The sequence below is a fragment of the Saimiri boliviensis genome, chromosome 19 (genome assembly GCF_048565385.1).
Source record: "Saimiri boliviensis isolate mSaiBol1 chromosome 19, mSaiBol1.pri, whole genome shotgun sequence".
Classification (NCBI taxonomy): Eukaryota; Metazoa; Chordata; class Mammalia; order Primates; family Cebidae; genus Saimiri; species Saimiri boliviensis.
In genome coordinates, this window is record NC_133467.1 from 37,879,851 (window position 1) to 37,901,578 (window position 21,728).

General features: G+C 39.8%; 1 protein-coding gene across 2 annotated transcripts in view; it reads left to right on the forward strand.

Moving 5' to 3' along the window:
• FLG2 (filaggrin 2) overlaps window positions 1–21,000 on the forward strand; it is a 38,462-nt gene extending 17,462 nt beyond the window's left edge. The window contains exons 1-3 of one of the 2 annotated variants that reach the window (XM_039460086.2): window positions 11,832–11,878; window positions 12,932–13,091; window positions 13,886–21,000. In XM_039460086.2, the coding sequence (XP_039316020.2) occupies window positions 12,954–13,091; window positions 13,886–19,036 (5,289 nt within the window). In that variant the 5' untranslated portion in view covers window positions 11,832–11,878; window positions 12,932–12,953 and the 3' untranslated portion in view covers window positions 19,037–21,000. Of the gene's footprint in view, window positions 1–11,831; window positions 11,879–12,931; window positions 13,092–13,885 lie in introns of those variants that run through there. The other variant, XM_074389845.1, reaches the window with a different exon arrangement.
• The last annotated feature ends 728 nt before the right edge of the window (window positions 21,001–21,728 follow it).

Genomic DNA, 21,728 nt, shown 5'->3' on the forward strand with positions numbered 1-21,728 from the left:
GTCTATTCTCAACATAAGGGTAGAGTAAAAATTTGAAAAGGAAATCAGACCAACCCCCTATACTAAACCTGACAGTGACTCTACATCTCACTTAAGGTAAAAGCCAAAAGTAGAAGGCCTAAGGATCTAGACCACACGTTTTAAGTACTCACCCTCTTAGTATATCTTCTTTGGTGAAATGTCAAATTTTTTGCCCATTTATCCATTTAGTTGTTTATTTTCTAATCATTTAGTTTTGAGAGTTCTTAATGTATTCTGGATACAAGCCTTTTAACAGGTATGTTATTTGCAAATATGTTATCCCAATCTGTGGCTTATTTTATCATCCTCATAATAGTATCCTTCAAAGAAATTCTATTTTTGTTTGATTTATCATTTTTATTCTTTTATGAATTGGACTTTCAATGTCAAATCTAAGAAATCAATCTAAGAAAGCTTGTATAACTCAAAGTCACAAAGATTATTTCCTCTATTTTCTTCCAATCATAATTTATTCATTGAGGTTTGACATTTAGGTCTATGATTCATTTTAAAGTAGTTTTTTTATATGGTACAAAATGCGGAACAAAACTCTTTTTTATTCTTTTCTCTCTCTCTCTTTTTCCCTCTCTCTTTCTGGCATATGGTTATCCAATTGTTCCAGTTCCATATGTTGAAAAGATTATCTTTCCTCAATTAGTACCTTTGTACATCTGTTGAAAATTAACTGAACATATCAGCATGGGCCTATTTCTGGACTTTATCCCATTGCTCTAAGTGACTAAACTTTGCTGATAAAATAATTTTTTGATTACTGTAGCTTTATACTAAGTCTTGAAGACAACCAGTGTGATTCTTCCAATTCTGTTTTCTTATTTTGTTTTGGCTATTCCACTTCCTTTGCCTTTCCCTTTAAATCTTAAAATCAGTTTACCTATTTATATAGAACAGACCATTAAAGAGAAAGACTGTTAGGATTTTTATTAGGGGGTTGTTGCATTTCTAATAATTGGGGCAAAACTGACAACTTAATTATATTAAGTCTTCTCATCCTTGAACAAGAATGACTTCATTTATTCAGTTTCTTACATCAGTGCTTTGTAGTTTTCAGCACATATGTATTGTATGTTTCTAAGAATTATACCTATTTATGGTTTTTATGATATTCTACATAGTACTTTTAATTTTAATTTCCAATTGTTTATTGATCATATATGGGAATATTTTAAATATTTTTGTATGCTGATCTTATGTACTGTGGCTTAGATAAACTCATTAATTACTTCTAGTGGCTTTTGTATGTGTTTATTTCATTTATTTGTTATTTTCTTTCTTTCTTTCTTTCTTTCTTTTTTTTTTTTTTTTTTTTGAGATGGAGGCTCGATCTGCCACCCGTGCTGGAGTGCAGTGGTGTTATCTCAGCTCAATACAACCTCCACCTCCCGGATTCAAGGGCTTCTCCTTGTTATTTTCTACATTGACAATCATGTTACCTGCAAATAAAGAGTTTTGCCTCTTTCTTTCTAATCTATAGTCTTATTTCCCTGGCTAGGATCTCCATATGATGCTGAGTATGAGAGTATGAGCAGTGAAATTCATGTTCCCAATTTTTTTTTTTTTTTTTTTTTGAGGCAGGGTCTCACTCTGTAGGCCAGGTTAGAGTGCAGTGGTGCAATCATGGTTTACTGTAACCTTGGTCCCTCTGGGGCTCAAGTGATCCACATCAGCCTCCTGAATAGCTACAGGCAGGTGTCACCACACCTGGAGTAATCTATTTATGTTTTGTAGAGACAGGATTTCACTGTGTTACCCAGGCTGGTCTCAACCTCCTGACCTCAAGTGATCCTCCTGCCTCAGTCCCCCAAGGTGCTGGCTACAGGTGTCAGCTATTGCACCTGGTCCATGCTCCTCATCTTAGAGTAAAGCATTCAGCTTTCAACATTAGATAAGACATTAGCTGGAGGAATTTTTTCAATGCCCATTATCAGGTTGAGAAAGTTCTCTTTAATTTATATTTAGCTAAGAGATTTTTAAAATCACAAATGGATGTTGATTTTATCAAATGCCTTTTCTGCATCTATTGAGATGACAGTAGAGTTGTCTTCTTTAGTCTGATATGATGACTGATTTTTAACATTAAAAAATCAACCTTGCACTCCCAGGATAGACCCCATTTGTCTAACATATATTTTTCATACGTGGTTAAATGTGGTTTGCTAAAAATTTTTAAAGAATTTTGGTATTGTTTTCATGAGGAATATATTGGCCTGTAGTTTTCTTATAATCTCTTTGTCTGGTTTTAGTATCAGGGTAATGTTGATTTCGTAGAATGAGTTGGGAAGTATTCCCTTCTCTTCAGTTTTCTGGAAGAGTTCCTGTATAATTGGCATCATTTCTTCCTTAAATGTTTAGCAAAATTCACCAGTGAAGCCATCTGGGCCTAGAATTTTCTTTATGGGAAGGTTTCTAATTATGTATTTAATTTATTTATTAGATATGAGCTATTCAGGTTAGCAGTTCCTTTTTCAGTAAGCTTTACTAGTTGATATCTTTCATGGACTTTGTTCATTTCATCTAAATTGTTGAAATTATTGGCCTAAAGTTATTCCCTCACTATCCTTTTAAGGTCTGCAGACTCTGATTTTTTCTCTCCTGATACTGGAAATTTGTATTATCTTTCTCTCTGCCTAAATGTTTTTCAATTTTATGGATCTTCTCCAAGAATCACATCTGCCTTAATTCATTTTCTATTATTTTTCTGTTTCCTATTTCACTGATTTATTCTTGTATCTTTATTATTTCTTTTCTTCTAATTTTTGGTGAAATTTGCTCTTATTTATTTCCAGTTCTTTATGACAGGAGCTTAGGTCATTGACTTAAGACTTTTCTTCTAATATAGACATTTTAGTGCTATAAATTTAAGTACTGCTTTAATTGAAACTCACAGATTTTTATATATTCATTTTTTTATTTCTTTTCAGTCAGAATACTTTCTAATTTCCTCTTTCATTTGTTCTTTGAACTATATCTTATTTTAAAGTGTTTTGGTTTCCAAATATTTGAGTTTCTACATTCCCTTCTATTATTTTTAATGTAATTTCATTGTGATCAGAGAACACACTTTGTAGGATTTGAGTAATTTTGATTTATTGAGACTTGTTTTATGGTTCAGAATTTTTCTATCTTGATAAATGTTCCACATACACTTGAAAGGAAGTGTATTCCACTGTTGTTGAGTGTTCTACAAATACGAATTAAGTCAAATTAGTTGATAGTGTTCTTCAAGCTTCTATAAAATTACTGACTTTCTGTCTCTGTTTATTAATTACTGAGAAATGGGTTTTGAACTCTCTGATGATAATTGACTATTTCTTCCTGCAATTCTGTCAGTTTTTCTTAGCATTGTAATGTCCTCTTGCTAAGGTGACCTTGCCTGGGTTACCTTTACTGTGCTGTGACCTGGAAACTTTCTCCAGGCTTTAAGTGGAGAAATTGTAATACTTTCTTCATTTATCTTTCCTATGGTACAGTGAGTGAAAACTTTTTAAAAATCTTTAAGTGACAAAATGGGAGGGTAAATCCAATGCTCATTACTCCGTCATGGCCAGAGAATCATGAAGGCAATAACTGAGTATAGACTTAAAGCAGATAAGGGAGCAATATCTGGGACAGAGCACTCCAGAGAGAGGAAACTCTGAGACGAGTATGTACCTGGCAAGTTTGTGGAACATCAAGCAGGCCAGTGTGACTAGAACAGACAGAGTGAGGGGAATAGCAAGAGATGAGGTCAGAGATCGTTTATTCCCTCTCTGGCCTGTGGCTCACTCTGAGCAAGATGGGAGCCACTATAGGGTGTTAAGCAGAGGCGTGGCATGCTCAGACTTCTGTTTTAAAATGTTCACTCTATCTACTGAGTTGACAATAGACCGTAGAACAAGCTTGTCCAACCTGTGGCCACAGGCCACATATGGCTCAGGATGGCTTTGAATGCAGCCCAATACAAATTCGTAAACTTTCTTAAAACAATATGATATTTTTTTAGGGGGGAATTTTTAAATAGCTCATCAGCTCTCTTCAGGATTAATTTTATGTGTGGCCCAAGACAGTTCTTCTCCAAATGTGGCCCAGTGAAGCCAAAAGATTAGATACCCCTGCTGTAGATTAAGAGTAGAACCAGTTGTATCAGTCAGGAGGGTAGTACCACCAGCAACAAATGATGGCAGTTTGACCAGGATGGTGGCAGTAGAGATGGTAAAGTATGCAGATTCTGATTATAATCTGAAGGTAAAATTAGTAGGATTTACTAACAGTTTGCCTGTGGGGATGAGACGAAAAAAAGAAGTTAAGAATGATCTAGCATCCTTTGCATTATACCATACTATTTATCTTTTGTGTTTGGCAAAAAGGTCTAGGGGTGAGCTGTCCCATTAGTGTTTTTACAGAATGAGCATTGCATATCTAATGCTTTTTCTTCTATTCCTTTCCCAACGATCCAACACATATTAGCTCCTGTAAAAATTTACTGGGTGTAAGAATTAAAGCATATAACACTCTCTTTTCAAGTTGAAAAGTGGGTTTGGTGGAAATGTGGATCAAACAGCCAACCTCTGTGGTTCTTAGGATAGAAGCCACATAATCTATATTTAAATTAACATCTAAAGGGTCTTCCCTTACCTATCATTCTCAAACTAGAAATCCAGCCTGCCTTATGACCCACAACCCTATTTGACAAACAGCTCAGCCTAGACTCCAGATTGCTGAGCTGTGGAAGTAATAGGAGAGGGAACAAGTCCTACAGCAAGAAAGTTCTAAACTTGGCTGGTCTGTACCTGCCTCAACTTGCCTCTGGCTTTACACAAAGACTTAATTTGGTTGGGCTTTGCTTCCACTGAACTGTAGCTCCTGGCAACCTTGAGACGCTTGCTGGAGAAAGAAGCAGCTGAAATTAATATGTCGGCTTTACATTTAGGCAGAGGAAGGCTTTAAAGCTGCAGAAAATACACTCACATGAGACCTTCAGCCAACAAATATCTTCCTGCTACTTAGACAAAGCTGAACCATTCATTTCTTCCTATCAGAATTCTATAGGATACGAGGGCAGGAACCAGGAATTAGAGAAGTCAGGAAATCTATAATTCATTAGAAACTACTGGGAATCTGGCTCCTTATAAAAGAGAAGGAACAGAAAATTTCTTCTATCTATAAAACTCCAAAAGATTCCATAGATTTAAATTCTGAGACAAGCAAGTCTTCCTAGTGAGGACGAGGTGACCAACAACCACAACCAAGAAGAGGCTTACAAGGGCTAGAGTGCAAGCAAAGCAAGTAAGATTATTGATCGTAGATGCTGGATAAATCTACTATAAATCCCCTGCTCCCAGAGAATCAGTCATAGACTAAATGGAGTAGAAAGAAGGAGAGAATCTATGTATCCTGCAGGCAAATCCAGGGCCTATGCTTTGACCTGCTGCCCTAAATAAGTGGGTGTGATCTGAAGAGTCTATCTTCATCACAGAGTTTGTATCATCATTATCAACACAAACAAAATCAAGATTATTGGCCCTCTAATCATGTTTAATCAGTGTGGCCCACCAGCCAACTGAGCCAGAACCAAGATCCACTTCCAAGCAGACCAATCACAGGCCACTTTTATACAGTATTCGATGCCCGGAGATGTTGATTAATCCCAACACAACGTGATTGGGGTTAATATATGATTTTAGTTCTCAAAACAAAACTTATAATAGTGATTTTTATGATGGTGATGTCATTCACTAAACAGAAAATATAGTCTAACAAATGCAAAAAATAGTACTTTAAAAAAATTTGTGTTAAAAACAATTTCTACCATTTATTGAATGACTGTTCTGTTCCAGGCACTTGATTTAACTCTATTAAGTTTTGTAACAACCCTGCAAAGAGAATTTCGAACATTCACAGAGATGTGAAGTTACATAACTAGTAAATGGCCGAAGCAGAATTCCAGCCCAGATCTGTCAAATTCCAAGGTCTATACTCTTAGTCACTGGGCTAAACTGCTTTGCTATGGATTTTTGTTTGTTTTAGTTTTTAGGAAAAAGCCAAGAAACATACTCCTTTAAGAGCCCTACTCTGCATGTTCCCTGATTTCTTCTATGTGGACAAGACCTAGGAAACACGTATGAGAAAATTCTTATTAGAAAAATCTAGGCTAATAGCTCCTCCTCTAGGAGCAAAGGTCCCAATCCTTGCTCTCCACGAGTACACCTGCCTTTCAAACCATACTCACCTCAGAAATGAGTGGGATGTCATCAGTGACCACTTAAAAAGTTAAGTATTGGTTTCCCTAGGCCAAGGCCCTGGAGCCTCTCTACTCTAAGTACCCTTGGCTTGTGTAAAACTCGGGGTATTGAGTGGGGCAAGTGGATTACAGAACACAGTCATTCCCTGAGATCTTAGTCACCATAATAGCTATGTAAAATAACTACTCTATCTGCCTTTTGTAATTATCTTGCTAAGCTGGTGATCTAGTATCACTTTTTCAAGACAAGAGTCTCCAAGGAAGAAAATCTACCCCTGAAGAAAAAAATTAGACGTTTGCAGATGTGGTTTACCACAGATCTCACTATACTGTCCTTCCTCTCAGAGTCAAATGTTCAGAAGTTACTTAAAATGAGCAGTCCCATGAAACCTAGGCACTGAAGGATAATTAGTTCCAGAGTCAAGAAATAAGCACATGGGAGGAGTGACTTTATTTACAATAGGTAATGTAAACATAATTAATTTTTAAAATGAAAACAAATGAAATTAACATAGATAATTGCAATAATCAATAATATTGTTGGCTTAATTCATAAATTAATGTTCAAGCCTGATGCCATAACTCATAGGTCTTATATTTATTTTTCCCTATTCTGTGCAAAGATATGTGAGGCAGCCAAAGATATAATTTTTGCTAATTCTTTCCTCATCCATGGTGCATGAAATATCAGCCGTACTCAGTATTGTGGAGCAAATCTATTCCAGATAAAACTTACAGTGATTTAAGGACAGACAGATGTATATTCACAATATTTGTGCACAATATACCCTGGTCAAAATCAAATGGCAAATCCTCTATACCTGTTGAAATAGGTGAGTGTCAAGATCATTTAAGGGTGGTGACAAATAATCCCGAACTCACACATAATTTTGAACCAATATAATTTCACTGAGGACACTGTACTTAGCACTAGGAATTCCATGTTATAGATCTTCAACATATAGTATTTACATTGCATTGTATAGTAATTACATTACTATACATTGTTGTGGGAGTATGGAATTGTGTGTGTGTGTGTGTGTGTGTGTGTGTGTGTGTGTGTGTGTGATGTATAAATAAAACTTCAACAGTTTTCCTGAAGCTCAAATCCTAGGCCAAGTTTCAATCCTGATCTAGCTTAATTATCCTGCTTCACACATTCTTAGACTGCCTCACCACTGGCAGCACATTCCTACAAGGATAAAGGTCATGAGATCATAGAATGTCCTCAAATAAACAAAAATGCCTGCTGAAGTAAATTGTTGAGAGCCACTGGATCAAAGAAAGTCTGGTTACTTTAAATTCATACTCAACAATGAACTCCCATTTTTTTTAACCTTATCATTCTCTTGACTTACAAACTTAGTTCTAAATGCACATTAATGGTTTTAAAAATCAAATTTATGATTTTTTAAATCAAGTTCTAAGATGTCTGTAATTGTCCCTATTTAACAGGTGTGAAAACAGAGACAGACTTAGAAATGTTCCCAAGATATTACAGGTAGTATATGTTGGAACTATAATACAAATTGATGTATGTGTCTTACTGCAAAGTCAATGTTTTTTCTACTACATCATACTACAAGCCAAGAACATCTCCCTAAACTGCTCTTACAGAAAACAGACATGTAATGCATATCAGTGTCCCTGGATCAATTCTCAGGTATCAGCTCTAAATTGAGTTCATTGAAAACCCCCCAAATAGGAGTTCCAAATAGTTACAGCATAGAGAGAATGTTTGGTTCTTATGACAGACAAAGACCCACGCAGTCTCTAAGGCAAGTTCTTAATTTGAACATGACAGGAGGTAAAACAGACTATTCTAACTTGCAGAGCTTTCACCACCTTAAATAAGATTTTAAAAAATAGCACGCATAGTGGCACGTATCTATAGTCCTAGCTACTTGAAAGGTTGGGGCGGAAGGATTGCTTGAGTGTGGGAAATTGAGGCTGTGGTGAGCCAAGATCACACCACTGCACTCCAGCCTAAGTGACAAAGTGAGATGCTGTCTCAAAAAAAAAAAAAAAAAGGATGAGATATAGAAACAAAATTCATCTGGCATGCAGTGGAAAAGCCAAAATCTAAAACATTTGCAGGTCCAATTAAAGTTACTTTTAATATTCTAAGGCATAGCTTCCTTTTCAAGAATCCAGTGGCCGACAGTGCATGAGCTTCACCAAAAGGGCCTCAAATCAAAGAATCTCGTGTTGCCTAGAGCCTGAGCAATGTAGACATAGAATGAGCAGAAGGTGATGAGATGAGTAGCATAATGCAAAAAGGAGGCCCAGCCACAGAAAAATGGTGTAACTGAAGCTGTACCCTACCTCTGGACTTCAGACCTCTGCTTCATTGAACTAAACAATCTTTCAGAACCCAGGAGGGCAAAAGTTTCTGCAGGTATCAACTCAATATTTAAAACCAGCACTTGGAATTCTTTCCAAATAGTGCATAGGCTTTTGCGAAATGGAGACAATAACCATTCTCCAAAATTGCAGCTCAAATAACCTGCTATGTGTCCACTGGGACCCAGACACTAATAACGCCCATGATCATTACAGAGAGAAAACTAAGGAATTGAGAAGTGAGGAAACTCACTTAAAGACACAGACATCATAAAAACCATAACTCACTTGCATATACTCTGTATACACATACACACACACACACACACACACACACACACACACACACACACACATACATACTGTATACTTTAACCCATTTCTCAATTGGAAAAAAAAAAAGTGCAGCTCACTGCCAGCACAGCACTCTGAGGGCAAACAGAAAACAAGTTAAAAGGTTGACATTTATGATATGTGAATGATACCCCAAAAACAGGTGCGTTTTTTCAAAACCACGACTTACCTTCCAGGCAATGCTTTTGACAGAGATGTAGTATTTCTGCCTTTAAAAGACTACTAGCGGCTTCTAACTCATTTTTACCAAACATTATCAAGTACTTTATTTGTGTAAAATGCTGTGATAGATGATATAAACTATTTAGCAAAATAAGTTTGCAATAATTACATAGTGTACTAAGAATGTATTATATGCCAGGCAGCTACTAAGTAATTTCACGTGTTAAGTAATTGCCACCTGTCAGGTAGGTGTTATTGTTCTATTCTATAATTTGGGAGACTGAGGCTGAGAAGATTAGATACTTGTACAAGAAACACAGTAAGAGGCAAAGCTGAGATTATAAATTACGGCTTTCTGACGATAATTTTAGCCATTATGCTAAGCAAGTGAGAAGAGGAAGAGAGACCTAAATGCAAAGAATACAAAATAATGAATAATAGAGTTCTGACAGTGGGCAAACGATGGAGGAGTTTTAGAGTTCTAAACTATAATACTGGAGGGACAGTGCAAAAATGGCTCTAAAATTCTGTCTCATATGGAGGCTGGGACCTTAAAGTCTTTCTGACACAGCAGTCATGTTAACAAAAATGCACTTCTAAAAGACACATAGTATTGAAAACGACCACAATGTCCGACAGCAAACATAACTTTCTGTGTGGTTGTTTTGGTCTAGGATTCCTTGGCTATGTGAGCAATTGATACATCTCAGGGGCATTTTCGTGAACATGTTATGAACAGACACTCATTCTTAGTGTTTACCAAGCTCTACGTCCTGCCTAGATGGTGGAATGAATAAGACATAATGACTTCCCCAAAGGAATGCCCAGGTAGGGGTTCACTGACTCCATATATGTAGAATGTATGTGGGTAAGTGCTAGGCTTTAGCATCCGATGGCATGGATCTCTGTTCTAGTGCTGTTACTGACTAGCTTTGATTTGTAACAAATGCTTACATCTCTCTATGCTTTCATTTCTTCATCTATAAAATGGGGTTATTGTGAGGAATAGAGAGATAAGTGTGTAAACCTACCAGGTACGGAAGACAGGAAGCACTTAGCACTTATTGGTAGCTCCTATCCTCCTCCTCTTCATCACCGTTATCACCTGGTAGCAAAGTACAGAAGAATAGGCTCTCCATGCTTAATACTTACAGCTCTCTGATTATTTTCATTACCCTAGAGTATATTTGATATACTTTCTGAATATAAGTGAACATTTTCCCAAAGATCCAGGCTCAAAGATGCCAGGCTACCAGTGGATAGCAGAGTGCTGGAAGAAATCCCACTCTAAATTCACCCTGAACATTTCCAGAAACATTGTTTTTATATATAACTAATTATATTTTTCTAGCCTAGAAATGAGTCTTCATAAGGTGAGAGAATGTTTCCTCTCTTCCTAACAGCACTCTATATGTTACTTTTTTATATTATTTGGTTTTTTTTTTTTTTTTTTTTGAGACGGAGTTTCGCTCTTGTTACCCAGGCTGGAGTGCAATGGCGCGATCTCGGCTCACCGCAACCTCCGCCTCCTGGGTTCAGGCAATTCTCCTGCCTCAGCCTCCTGAGTAGCCGGGATTACAGGCACACGCCACCATGCCCAGCTAATTTTTTGTATTTTTAGTAGAGACGGGGTTTCACCATGTTGACCAGGATGGTGTCGATCTCTTGACCTCGTGATCCACCCGCCTCAGCCTCCCAAAGTGCTGGGATCACAGGCTTGAGCCACCGCGCCCGGCGTGTTTGTTTTTCATATTATTTGTGGGTTGGGTGTTAACACTCCTAAAATGATGCATCATTTTTGGATAATAGTTATATGTGGGGCCGGGCGCGGTAAAGAGCAATGGCATTGCAATAAGGTAGATACAGGTTCAAATCCTGGTTTCTCTGCCTGCCAGCTGTGACCTTGGAGAAAACCCTTATGCTTTCAGAACCTGTCTCTGAAAAGTGGAGTAATAAACACATATCTCATATGGAGGATGTGAAGACTAAATGAGGGGATACAATCTACTATTAGTTAACCATAGGGTAACTAAGTTAACAATGATTTATTGTATATTTTTAAATAACTAAAATAGTGGAATTAGAATGTTCCTAAAACAAAGAAATGACAAACGCTTGAGGTGCTGGATACCCCAATTACTCTATTGTAATTTGATCATTACACACGGTATGTGCATATCAAAATATCACATGTACCCCACAGTTATATACAACTATGTACGCATAATTAAAAGTATAGATTTTTTAAAAGATTGAGATAATATGTTTAAAGTATTCAGCACACTATCTAGCACATAGTAAATTCTCTTTAAATGTCAGTTTTTATTATTACAAAAAAGACGTGAGTTAGGTGAACCTAGTGGTTTAGATTCACTTTCAATTGAATAAGCATTTATTGTGCACCTTCCAAATATCTTATACTATGCTACTTTCTGTGGGTAACAGATAAAAGAAATGCATAACATGAGTCCTCAAAAACAAAGTCTGATCAAAGTCTGTGCTTTTCACATGAGTATGACCCTGAAAAAAAAAAGTATCTTGCAACCATGTCCTCATACTGGAAGGTGGAGTTGGTACCAGCCTTTCTGCAATCATTTATAGATGAGAATGTGATGGAGGAGGAAGGGAATATTTAGAGGTGGAGTCAGGTTTGATTAAAATTAGTCATCACAGTGTATCTATATAAGGATCATTATCCCAATCCATCATCACCCTGCAAGCTGCATCAGCTTTATCCTACTTGTTCCTTTGGTGAACCAGGTGAGAAATAATTTATCCAGCTACATTTATGAATATTTCATGTTGTCCATAATAGAAATCTAGGGATATGAGCTAAGGCAGAGTTTATATATATTTTGCCTTTGTTTTCTTTTTTGTTTCTTCATTTTCTTTTCTTTCTGTTTAGTTATTTTAGTTTATTCTGTTTTTTTTTTTAATAAATTCATCTTTACGGGGGAAGAATAATGCAAGTAGAAGTTTTCCTTCTTCTAGGCCGTTCCACACTGTTCCCAGTTTTTTTCCAGGCTATTCTTTTCTGGGCTGTCCAGCTCAAACTGGGAAGTAGCTGGGACTGTTGCAGAGGCCCTTCCTTGTTCAGTGTTGGTTCCCAGAATTCCAAGATCTAATTATCCACTAAAACTGCTGCCTGCATTGCTGAGCTCCTCTTCTTGATTAATGAAAGAGAACAGCATTTGGTCAAGTTCTTAATATTAAGAAAGTTCCTAAGCTCTACTATCTTAGGACTATCTTATGGATATCCTAGGGCTATCTTATGCCTCTGAAATACCAAGATATTTTGAGCCCCTTTGCCCATTTTTAATTTGCTAAGGACTTAAGGGTCCAGTTTAGTTTCTGGTGCCCAGAGGATAAATAGATGTGCATGGTAGAAGGTCTGTCATTTTTGACTCAAGAATAGCAGTGAAACTAGAAAGAGGGATTGAGGAAATGGTGTCTGGCTGGTTCTAGAAACTTTGGAAGCCTTAGAACAACACCCAGAACACCAACACACTCAAAGCGTAGAGATATTATGTAGAGATTATACTTTCCCATGAAAAAAATATAGAGATCTGAGATCTACTCTCAGCTGACCCAGTACATGCCATGACTTGATCTTAGAAAAGTAACTCAAAGTTAACACAGTTTATTTTCATTGTGTTGAACAGTAAAGATCATCCTTGACCCATCCTTACTTTTTGACATTTAAAAGAAACAAGAGGTTAAAAAAATCATGAAGGTTATTATTAAAATGAAAACTGCTAATAAATTAAAAGGGGAGAATATGAATAATAGGGTTCTTTGTTTTTCTGTGTCCAGGTTCACTTTAACTTGTAAAAAGATGACCGACCTCTTGAGAAGTGTTGTCACTGTCATTGACGTTTTCTACAAATACACCAAGCAAGATGAGGAATGTGGCACACTGAGCAAGGATGAACTAAAGGAACTTCTGGAAAAAGAGTTTCGTCCAATTCTGAAGGTGAGAACCATGTGCCAGAACTGAAGGCTGCCGGAGTTCTGTACATGCTCTGTTATGTGACCCAGATCAGCTAAAAAGTGCACAGCCCCAGTAGACTCTAAGCAAACTCTATAAGCAGTATTTTGGAGATACCAGAAAGTCTGTTAAAGCAGCATGTTTTTTAAAGAAAATGAATGTTTCGTCTTCACTTTTCCTATGTACTTCCACCTTACAGACTCTCAGACTTTCTCATACATACAGACTTTTCCTCAGAAAAAGCAGAAAATAAGTTTGTTCTAGGACATGCATTAGCAAATTATCCTATCAAATGGAAAAAAACTATAGAAGGAGAAATCATCTACAAGAGGAGCTGACAAAATAGCCATGATTAAGAATCAACAATAAAATACAAGCATTTTATTCCATCTACTTAGGAATGACTCAGTTATTAACTTCAAAATCGTAGATGGTAAATTCTAACATGGAATATATTAACATGTAAAGTTAAAAGTTATGTAAAACTTAAAAGTACCAGTTACTGAACTTGGTTTATTCCACTCCTTCCTATAGGCCTTACCTAAGCACTTAATCCTCTAGCTTAAATCCTTAAAATGTCTTCTTCTGAGTATCTCAATAGTCTGTATTTTCTATTAATGCTTCACATTTACTGGGTTCTATTAACCTAAAGTAATCTTCTATTGGACTAAAACTACATAATGTCAAACATCCACAATTTCATAGCACTATTTGAATGTGTTAGTTGAGTATGCGGGCTAGGCTGACCAGGTCTCTCTTGGTGTGTCATTCACATACAGAACCCAGATGATCCAGACACAGTGGATGTCATCATGCACATGCTGGATCGAGATCATGACAGAAGATTGGACTTTACTGAGTTTCTTTTGATGGTATTCAAGCTGGCTCTGGCCTGCAACAAGGTTCTCGGCAAAGAATACTGCAAAGCTTCAGGGTCAAAGAAGCGTAGGCATGGTCACCAACACCAAGAGGAAGAAAGTGAAACAGAAGAGGATGAAGAGGATACACCAGGACGTAAATCAGGTTACAGACATTCAAGTTGGAGTGAGGGAGAGAAGCATGGATATAGTTCTGGGGACTGGAGGGGAACTGTGAAACGTAGACATGGGTCCAACTCCAGGAGGCTAGGAAGACAAGGTAATTTATCCAGCTCTGGGAACCAAGAGAGATCTGAGAAAAGACACCATAGGTCCAGCTCTGGTCACTCATGGAGTAGTGGCAAAGAGAGACATGGTTCCAGCTCTGGAGAACTGGGAGAAAGAATAAACAAGTCACATGTTAGCCCTTCTAGGGAATCTGGGGAAGAATATGAATCTGGATGTGGATCAAAGAGTTGGGGAAGGAAAGGTCATGGAGGTGTGTCATGTGGATTGGAGACTAGTCAGCATGAATCAAACTCTACTCAGTCAAGAAGTAGAGGACAAAAGCTTGAGTCTAACCATTCAGGTTCAGGAGGTAGTGGGAGGCGAAGTTATGCATGTGGTTATAGCAATTCGGGTGGGTGTGGAAGACCACAAACTGCTTCTAGTTCTTTCCAGCCACATAGATTTGGAGGGCAAGGATATCAATCTAGCTGTACTCAGTCAGGCTGTCAGTCAGAAATTAATGGAGGACAAGGCCATGGCTGTGTCTCAGGAGGTCAGCCCTCTGGATGTGGCCAACCTGAGTCTAACTCCTGTGGCCAGTCCTATAGTCAGAGAGGTTATGGAGCTAGAGAACATGGTCAACCACAGAACTCTGGCGGACAACAGAGAACAGGCACAAGTCAATCCTCTTGTGGACAATACAGGTCTGCAGGTAGTCAGTCTTGTAGTAGTGGTCAAAATGAATATGGCTCCTGTGGCCACTTTTCAAACTCTTCTAGTTCAAATGAATTTTCCAAATGTGGTCAACATGGGTCTGGTTCAGATCAGTCTACTAGCTGTGAACAACATGGAACAGGCTTGAGTCAATCATCTGGCTTTGAACAACACGTATCTGGCTCAGGTCAAACTTGTGGCCAGCATGGGTCTAGGTCAAGTCAATCCTCGGGCTATGACCAGCATGGGTATAGCTCAGGTCAGACATCTGGCTTTGGACAACATGGGTCTGGCTCAGGTCTGTCCTCTGGCTTTGGACAATGTGGGTCAGGTTCAGGTCAATCATCTGGTTATGGCCAACATGAATCAGGCTCACATCAGTCCTCTGGCTTTGGACAGCATGGGTCTGGCTCAGGACAATCCTCTGGTTTTGGACAGCATGAATCTAGATCAGGTCAGTCTAGTTATGGCCAACATGGTTCTGGATCAAGTCAATCATCTGGCTATGGCCAACATGGGTCTAGACAAACAACTGGCTTTGGACAACATGGGTCGGGCTCAGGTCAATCTGCTGGCTTTGGCCAATATGGATCGGGCTCAGGTCAGTCCTCTGGCTTCAGACAACATGGGTCTGGCTCAGGACAGTCCTCTAGTTTTGGGCAACATGAGTCTAGATCAGGTCATTCTAGCTATGGCCAACATGGTTTTAGCTCAAGTCAATCCTCTGGCTATGGTCAACATGGGTCAAGTTCAGGACAGACATCTGGCTTTGGACAACATGAGTCAGGCTCAGGTCAATCCTCTGGCTTTGGCCAACATGGATCGGGTTCAGGTCAGTCCTCTGGCTTTGGACAACATGGGTCAGGCACAGGACAATCCTCTGGCTTTGAACAGCATCAGTACAGATCAGGTCAGTCTAGCTATGGTCAACATGGTACTGGCTCAAGTCAATCATCTGGCTATGGTCAACATGGGTCGAGTTCAGGACAGACATCTGGCTTTGGACAACACAGGACAGGCTCAGGTCAATCCTCTGGCTTTGGCCAATATGGATCAGGCTCAGGTCAGTCCTCTGGCTTTGGGCAACACGGGTCAGGCACAGGACAATCCTCTGGCTTTGAACAGCATCAGTACAGATCAGGTCAGTCTAGCTATGGTCAACATGGTACTGGCTCAAGTCAATCATCTGGCTATGGTCAATATGGGTCGAGTTCAGGACAGACATCTGGCTTTGGACAACACAGGACAGGCTCAGGTCAATCCTCTGGCTTTGGCCAATATGGATCAGGCTCAGGTCAGTCCTCTGGCTTTGGGCAACACGGGTCAGGCACAGGACAATCCTCTGGCTTTGAACAGCATCAGTACAGATCAGGTCAGTCTAGCTATGGTCAACATGGTACTGGCTCAAGTCAATCATCTGGCTATGGTCAATATGGGTCGAGTTCAGGACAGACATCTGGCTTTGGACAACACAGGACAGGCTCAGGTCAATCCTCTGGCTTTGGCCAATATGGATCAGGCTCAGGTCAGTCCTCTGGCTTTGGACAACACGGGTCAGGCACAGGACAATCCTCTGGCTTTGAACAGCATCAGTACAGATCAGGTCAGTCTAGCTATGGTCAACATGGTACTGGCTCAAGTCAATCATCTGGCTATGGTCAACATGGGTCAGGCTCAGATGCAACCACAGGTTTTGGACAGCATGAGTCTGGCTCAGGCCATTTCTCTAGTTCAGGACAACATATATCTGGCTCAGGTCAGTCTACTAGATTTGGCCAATATGGTTCAGGCTCAGGTCAATCAACAGGCTTGGGCCAGCATGTATCTCAACAAGGAGAGTTAGGATCCACAGTTCACAGGAGACAGGAAACTACTCATGGTCAGACAGTAGATACCACTAGACATGGCCAGTCTGGTCATGGACAATCCACAACGATAGGGTCCAGGACAACCAGAAGACGAAGATCAAGCCAGAGTGAGAACAATGACACTGAGGTGCACTCAGGGATCTCACACAGACCACACTCACGAGAACACACTCAGGGTGAAGCTGAATCTCAGGATGGAGACTCAGAATACACAGTTCAGGAAAGACACAGAACTACTCATGGACAGACAGGAGATGATATTGGACATGCCCACTCTGGTTATGGACAAGCCACACAGAGAGGATCCAGGACAACTGGAAATAGGGGATCTGACCACAGTGAGTTCAGTGACAGTGAGGTGCACTCAGGCGTTTCACACACACATTCAGGACACACTCATGGCCAAGCTGGATCTCAACATGGAGAGTCAGGATCCACAGTTCATGGAAGACACAGAACTACTCATGGACAGACAGGAGATAGCACTAGACATGGCCAGTCTGGTCATGGACAGTCCATACAGACAGGGTCCAGGACAACTGGAAGAAGAGGATCTGGCCACCGTGAGTCCAGTGACAGTGAGGTGCACTCAGGGGTCTCACAGAGACATTCAGGACACACTCAGGGTCAAGCTGGATCTCAACATGGAGAGTCAGGATCCACAGTTCATGGGAGACACGGAACTACTCATGGACAGACAGGAGATAGCACTAGACATGGCCAGTTTGGTCATGGACAGTCCACACAGACAGGGTCCAGAACAACTGGAGGACACAGATCTAGCCACCGTGAGTCCAGTGACAGTGAGCTGCACTCAGGGGTCTCACACACACATTCAGGACACACTCACAGCCAAGCTGGATCTCAACATGGAGAGTCAGGATCCACAGTTGATGAGAGACACAGAACTACTCATGGACAGACAGGAGATAGCACTAGACATGGCCAGTCTAGACATGGACAGTCCACACAGACAGGGTCCAGGACAACTGGAAGAAGAGGATCTGGCCACAGTGAGTCGAGTGACAGTGAGGTGCATTCAGGGGTCTCACACACACATTCAGGACACACTCACGGCCAAGCTGGATCTCAACATGAAGAGTCAGGATCCACAGTTCATGGGAGACACGGAACTACTCATGGACAGACAGGAGATAGCACTAGACATGGCCAGTTTGGTCATGGACAGTCCACACAGACAGGGTCCAGAACAACTGGAGGACACAGATCTAGCCACCGTGAGTCCAGTGACAGTGAGCTGCACTCAGGGGTCTCACACACACATTCAGGACACACTCACGGCCAAGCTGGATCTCAACATGAAGAGTCAGGATTCACAGTTCATGGGAGACATGGAACTACTCATGGACAGACAGGAGATAGCACTAGACATGGCCAGTCTGGTCATGGACAGTCCACACAGACAGGGTCCAGGACAACTGGAAGAAGAGGATCTGGCCACAGTGAGTCGAGTGACAGTGAGGTGCACTCAGGGGTCTCACAGAGACATTCAGGACACACTCATGGCCAAGCTGGATCTCAACATGGAGAGTCAGGATCCACAGTTCATGGGAGACACGGAACTACTCACGGACAGACAGGAGATAGCACTAGACATGGCCAGTCGAGTCATGGACAGTCCACACAGACAGGGTCCAGAACAATTGGAAGACACAGATTTAGCCACAGTGAGTCGACTGACAGTGAGGTGCATTCAGGGGTCTCACACACACATTCAGGACACACTCACGGCCAAGCTGGATCTCAACATGGAGAGTCAGGATCCACAGGTGAAGGAAGACAGAGAACTACTCATGGAGAGAGAGGAGATAGCACTAGATATGGTCATTCTGGTCATGGACAGTCCACACAGACAGGGTCCAGGACAACTAGAAAACAGAGATCTAGCCACAGTGAATCCAGTGACAGTGAGGTGCACTCAGGGGCCTCACACACACATTCAGGACACACACACGGCCAAGCTGAATCTCAACATGCAGAGTTAGGATCCACAGCTCACAGGAGACAGGAAACTACTCATGGACAGACAGAAGATAGCACTCGACATGGTTATTCTGGTCATGGACAATCCACACAGACAGGTTCCAGATCTACGAGAAAAAGTCATTTTCAGTCACATAGCAATGAAAGACAAAGGCATGGATCAAGTCAATCTTGGAAACATGGCAGCTATGGATCTGCAGAATATGACTATGGGCACACTGGGTATGGGCCTTCTGGGGACAGCAGACAAAGCAGCTAGAATTGTCGCCTCACATGGTCTATTGGTAGCACTGCAAACAAGCAACTGTCTAAACATTGACAATTATTTTCTAGTTCTGACCTTATAGGATCCAAAGCAACTAAAAGAACAGGAAAACAAGGTTTAATTCATAAACAGTCAATGATAAGTCATGAAAAATCAATTGATTCTCAATATCAGTCTGGACCCATTATAATTAGAAGTCAGGAATCTAGTCATGGACATTCAGTAGTAACTCAGAAACAGTCAAACCACACCCATGTTTGTCCTGGATATAACACAGCCAGAAGGAAGGGATGTACACATAGGCAATCAAGTGACCACCCTGTATTTGGCCATGGACACTCCATATCAATTCATATCCATTTAGAATCTAGTTCAAAGAGAAAACGGGAATCCCATACTGATAGTAAAAGGCATTCAGAAGATGGGGAGAAAGACACTCATGAGCAATTAGGATCTAGGCACGAAAAGTTAGAGTTCAGTACAATAGCTATACATGGAACTAGCCAGCAACATTAGGAAGATACAACTTCTCATGGGCAGGTAAGATCCAGCACAGTTCACAGGAGACAGGAAACTACTGTTTTGCCAGATACCTGTTTTGCCAGACAGGGATCAAGTCATGGGCAATCAAGAGATGCCCAGGGTCAAACTGGATTCAGTGCCAATGAAAGACAAGTATACATCCATGGCCAATTAAGTGACAGTTATGAGCAGTCAAATGATAGCTAAAGTCAAAGATACATTTTCAGTCACTTTCTTGATTGCCAAGACCCTACAGAAATTGAAGAGTAAAATTACAGATATTCATCAAGCAGTACAACCACATGCGGTGGGGGAGACAAAGGCAAGAGTCAGAATCAAGTCTATCAAGAGGTATCAGAATATACAGTCAGGATGTGGGCAATAAACAGAGAAGAGGCTCTGAGGAGAGGGGTTACCATGGAAAGGAAAGAACAGACTCAGGTTCCTTCTGCTTAGTAGCAACATCCCACTCTATGAATATGTCCAAGAACAAAGGAGTTATTACTTTGAATAAGAAACCAACACAAACTAGCCCAAGATAAGAATTAGCCCAGAGAAGAAATGAGACACATACATGAAATAAGGTATTTAACATTATCTCTTCTTTTTGGTAGCAGGGGTATATATCTGTTTTTTCATTTTAACTATAGTTCTGTACTATATTACTTTTATTTGGTGCCAGGTGTTTTTGTAAGGCTCCATGTTCTTTGAACTCCTTGGTTAGAAAATAGTGAATGAAGCCAGGTGTGGTGGCTCCTGCTTATAATCCCAGCACTTTGGGAGGCTGAGGAGGGTGAATCACAAGGTCAGGAGTTCCAGACCAGCGTGGCCAACATGGTAAAACCCTGTCTCTACTAAAAAATACAAAAATCAGCCTGGCGTGGTTGTGGGTGCCTGTAATCCTAGCTACTCGGAAGGCTGAGGCAGGAGAATTGCTTGAACCTGGGAGGCGAAGGTTGCAGTGAGCAGAGATCACATACTGTACTCCAGCCTGGGTGACAGAGCAACACCCATCTTGAAAGAAAAAAAAAAAGAAAATAGTGAATTGAAGAGAAAATAAGCATTTGAGGCTATATTGAGAACTATATAATGAAGTGATTTGGGTGGCTGGGAATAAAATTAAGTTTTTAAAAAATTTATGCATCTCAAAATTTGGATTTTCCAGATTTTGTTTTAATTGATTATTGACAAACCTATCCAGGGAGCTAAATGACATGGTTTAGGAGCCAAAATGTCTCTAGAAACATTGTAACATATTCCATCTTGAATAAAGAATGTTATAGTAGTTTCCCATGTGAATATTCAGTGTATTTGCATCTTATTGTGTCACTACTGGAACTCTGTACAACTATATTTAAATTTATTGTCATGGCCTTCTGGATGCAAGATCCAGAAAATTGTACTGAATAAAATAGACAATAAACTTTTCAACAAGTTATAGTTTTTTTCTCGTCTCCACAAACGGCAAACATAGTTTACTGCCATGGGATCAGATTCAGTTTTCTTCTACCTCTGCACAGCTAGGTGGCAGTGAAGCACTCAGGTCCTAATAATAAAGACTCCAAAGAAGACAAAACTCGAACTACATCTGATCTTTTCCTCAATCTAATCACTGTCCAAAGCATTTACAGAAAGGCTTTATACTGATGAGTTGACCTTAGATGTTCTGGTTAATCATGATTATCATAGCAATTATTATCAAACATAATCCTAAGTAGCTACTTCCTAAGACAACCCAAACTCTGGAAATAAGAGTTTATACACAATAGATTTTCTCTGTCAAATATATTAATGGAAGAATCCATATCAATAGAAGTTAACAGCATCCTGAAGTTTCCAGTAGAAGAAAAACAATTAAAAATATATTATTTCTGCCTAGGAGAAAATACATGAATTTATTCTGAATAGTGAAAGAAGTAATGATGAGTAGAAAAAGGATGTACGAAATGTACTATCCTCAGTAGAAAGTTATTACTATAAAACCCAAAGAAAACGTCCAGAATATCAGAGCTAGTAAAAACTTTAAAGATTACCTCCTTACTTTGCAAGTTAAAATAAAAAAGCCAAGCACACCATATTTAATTAAAAGAGTGATAATTGTCTCCATTAAATTTGGTGCTCCACTATCCTCTTTTCACGCAAAAATCAAGCTATTTTTCCTCCA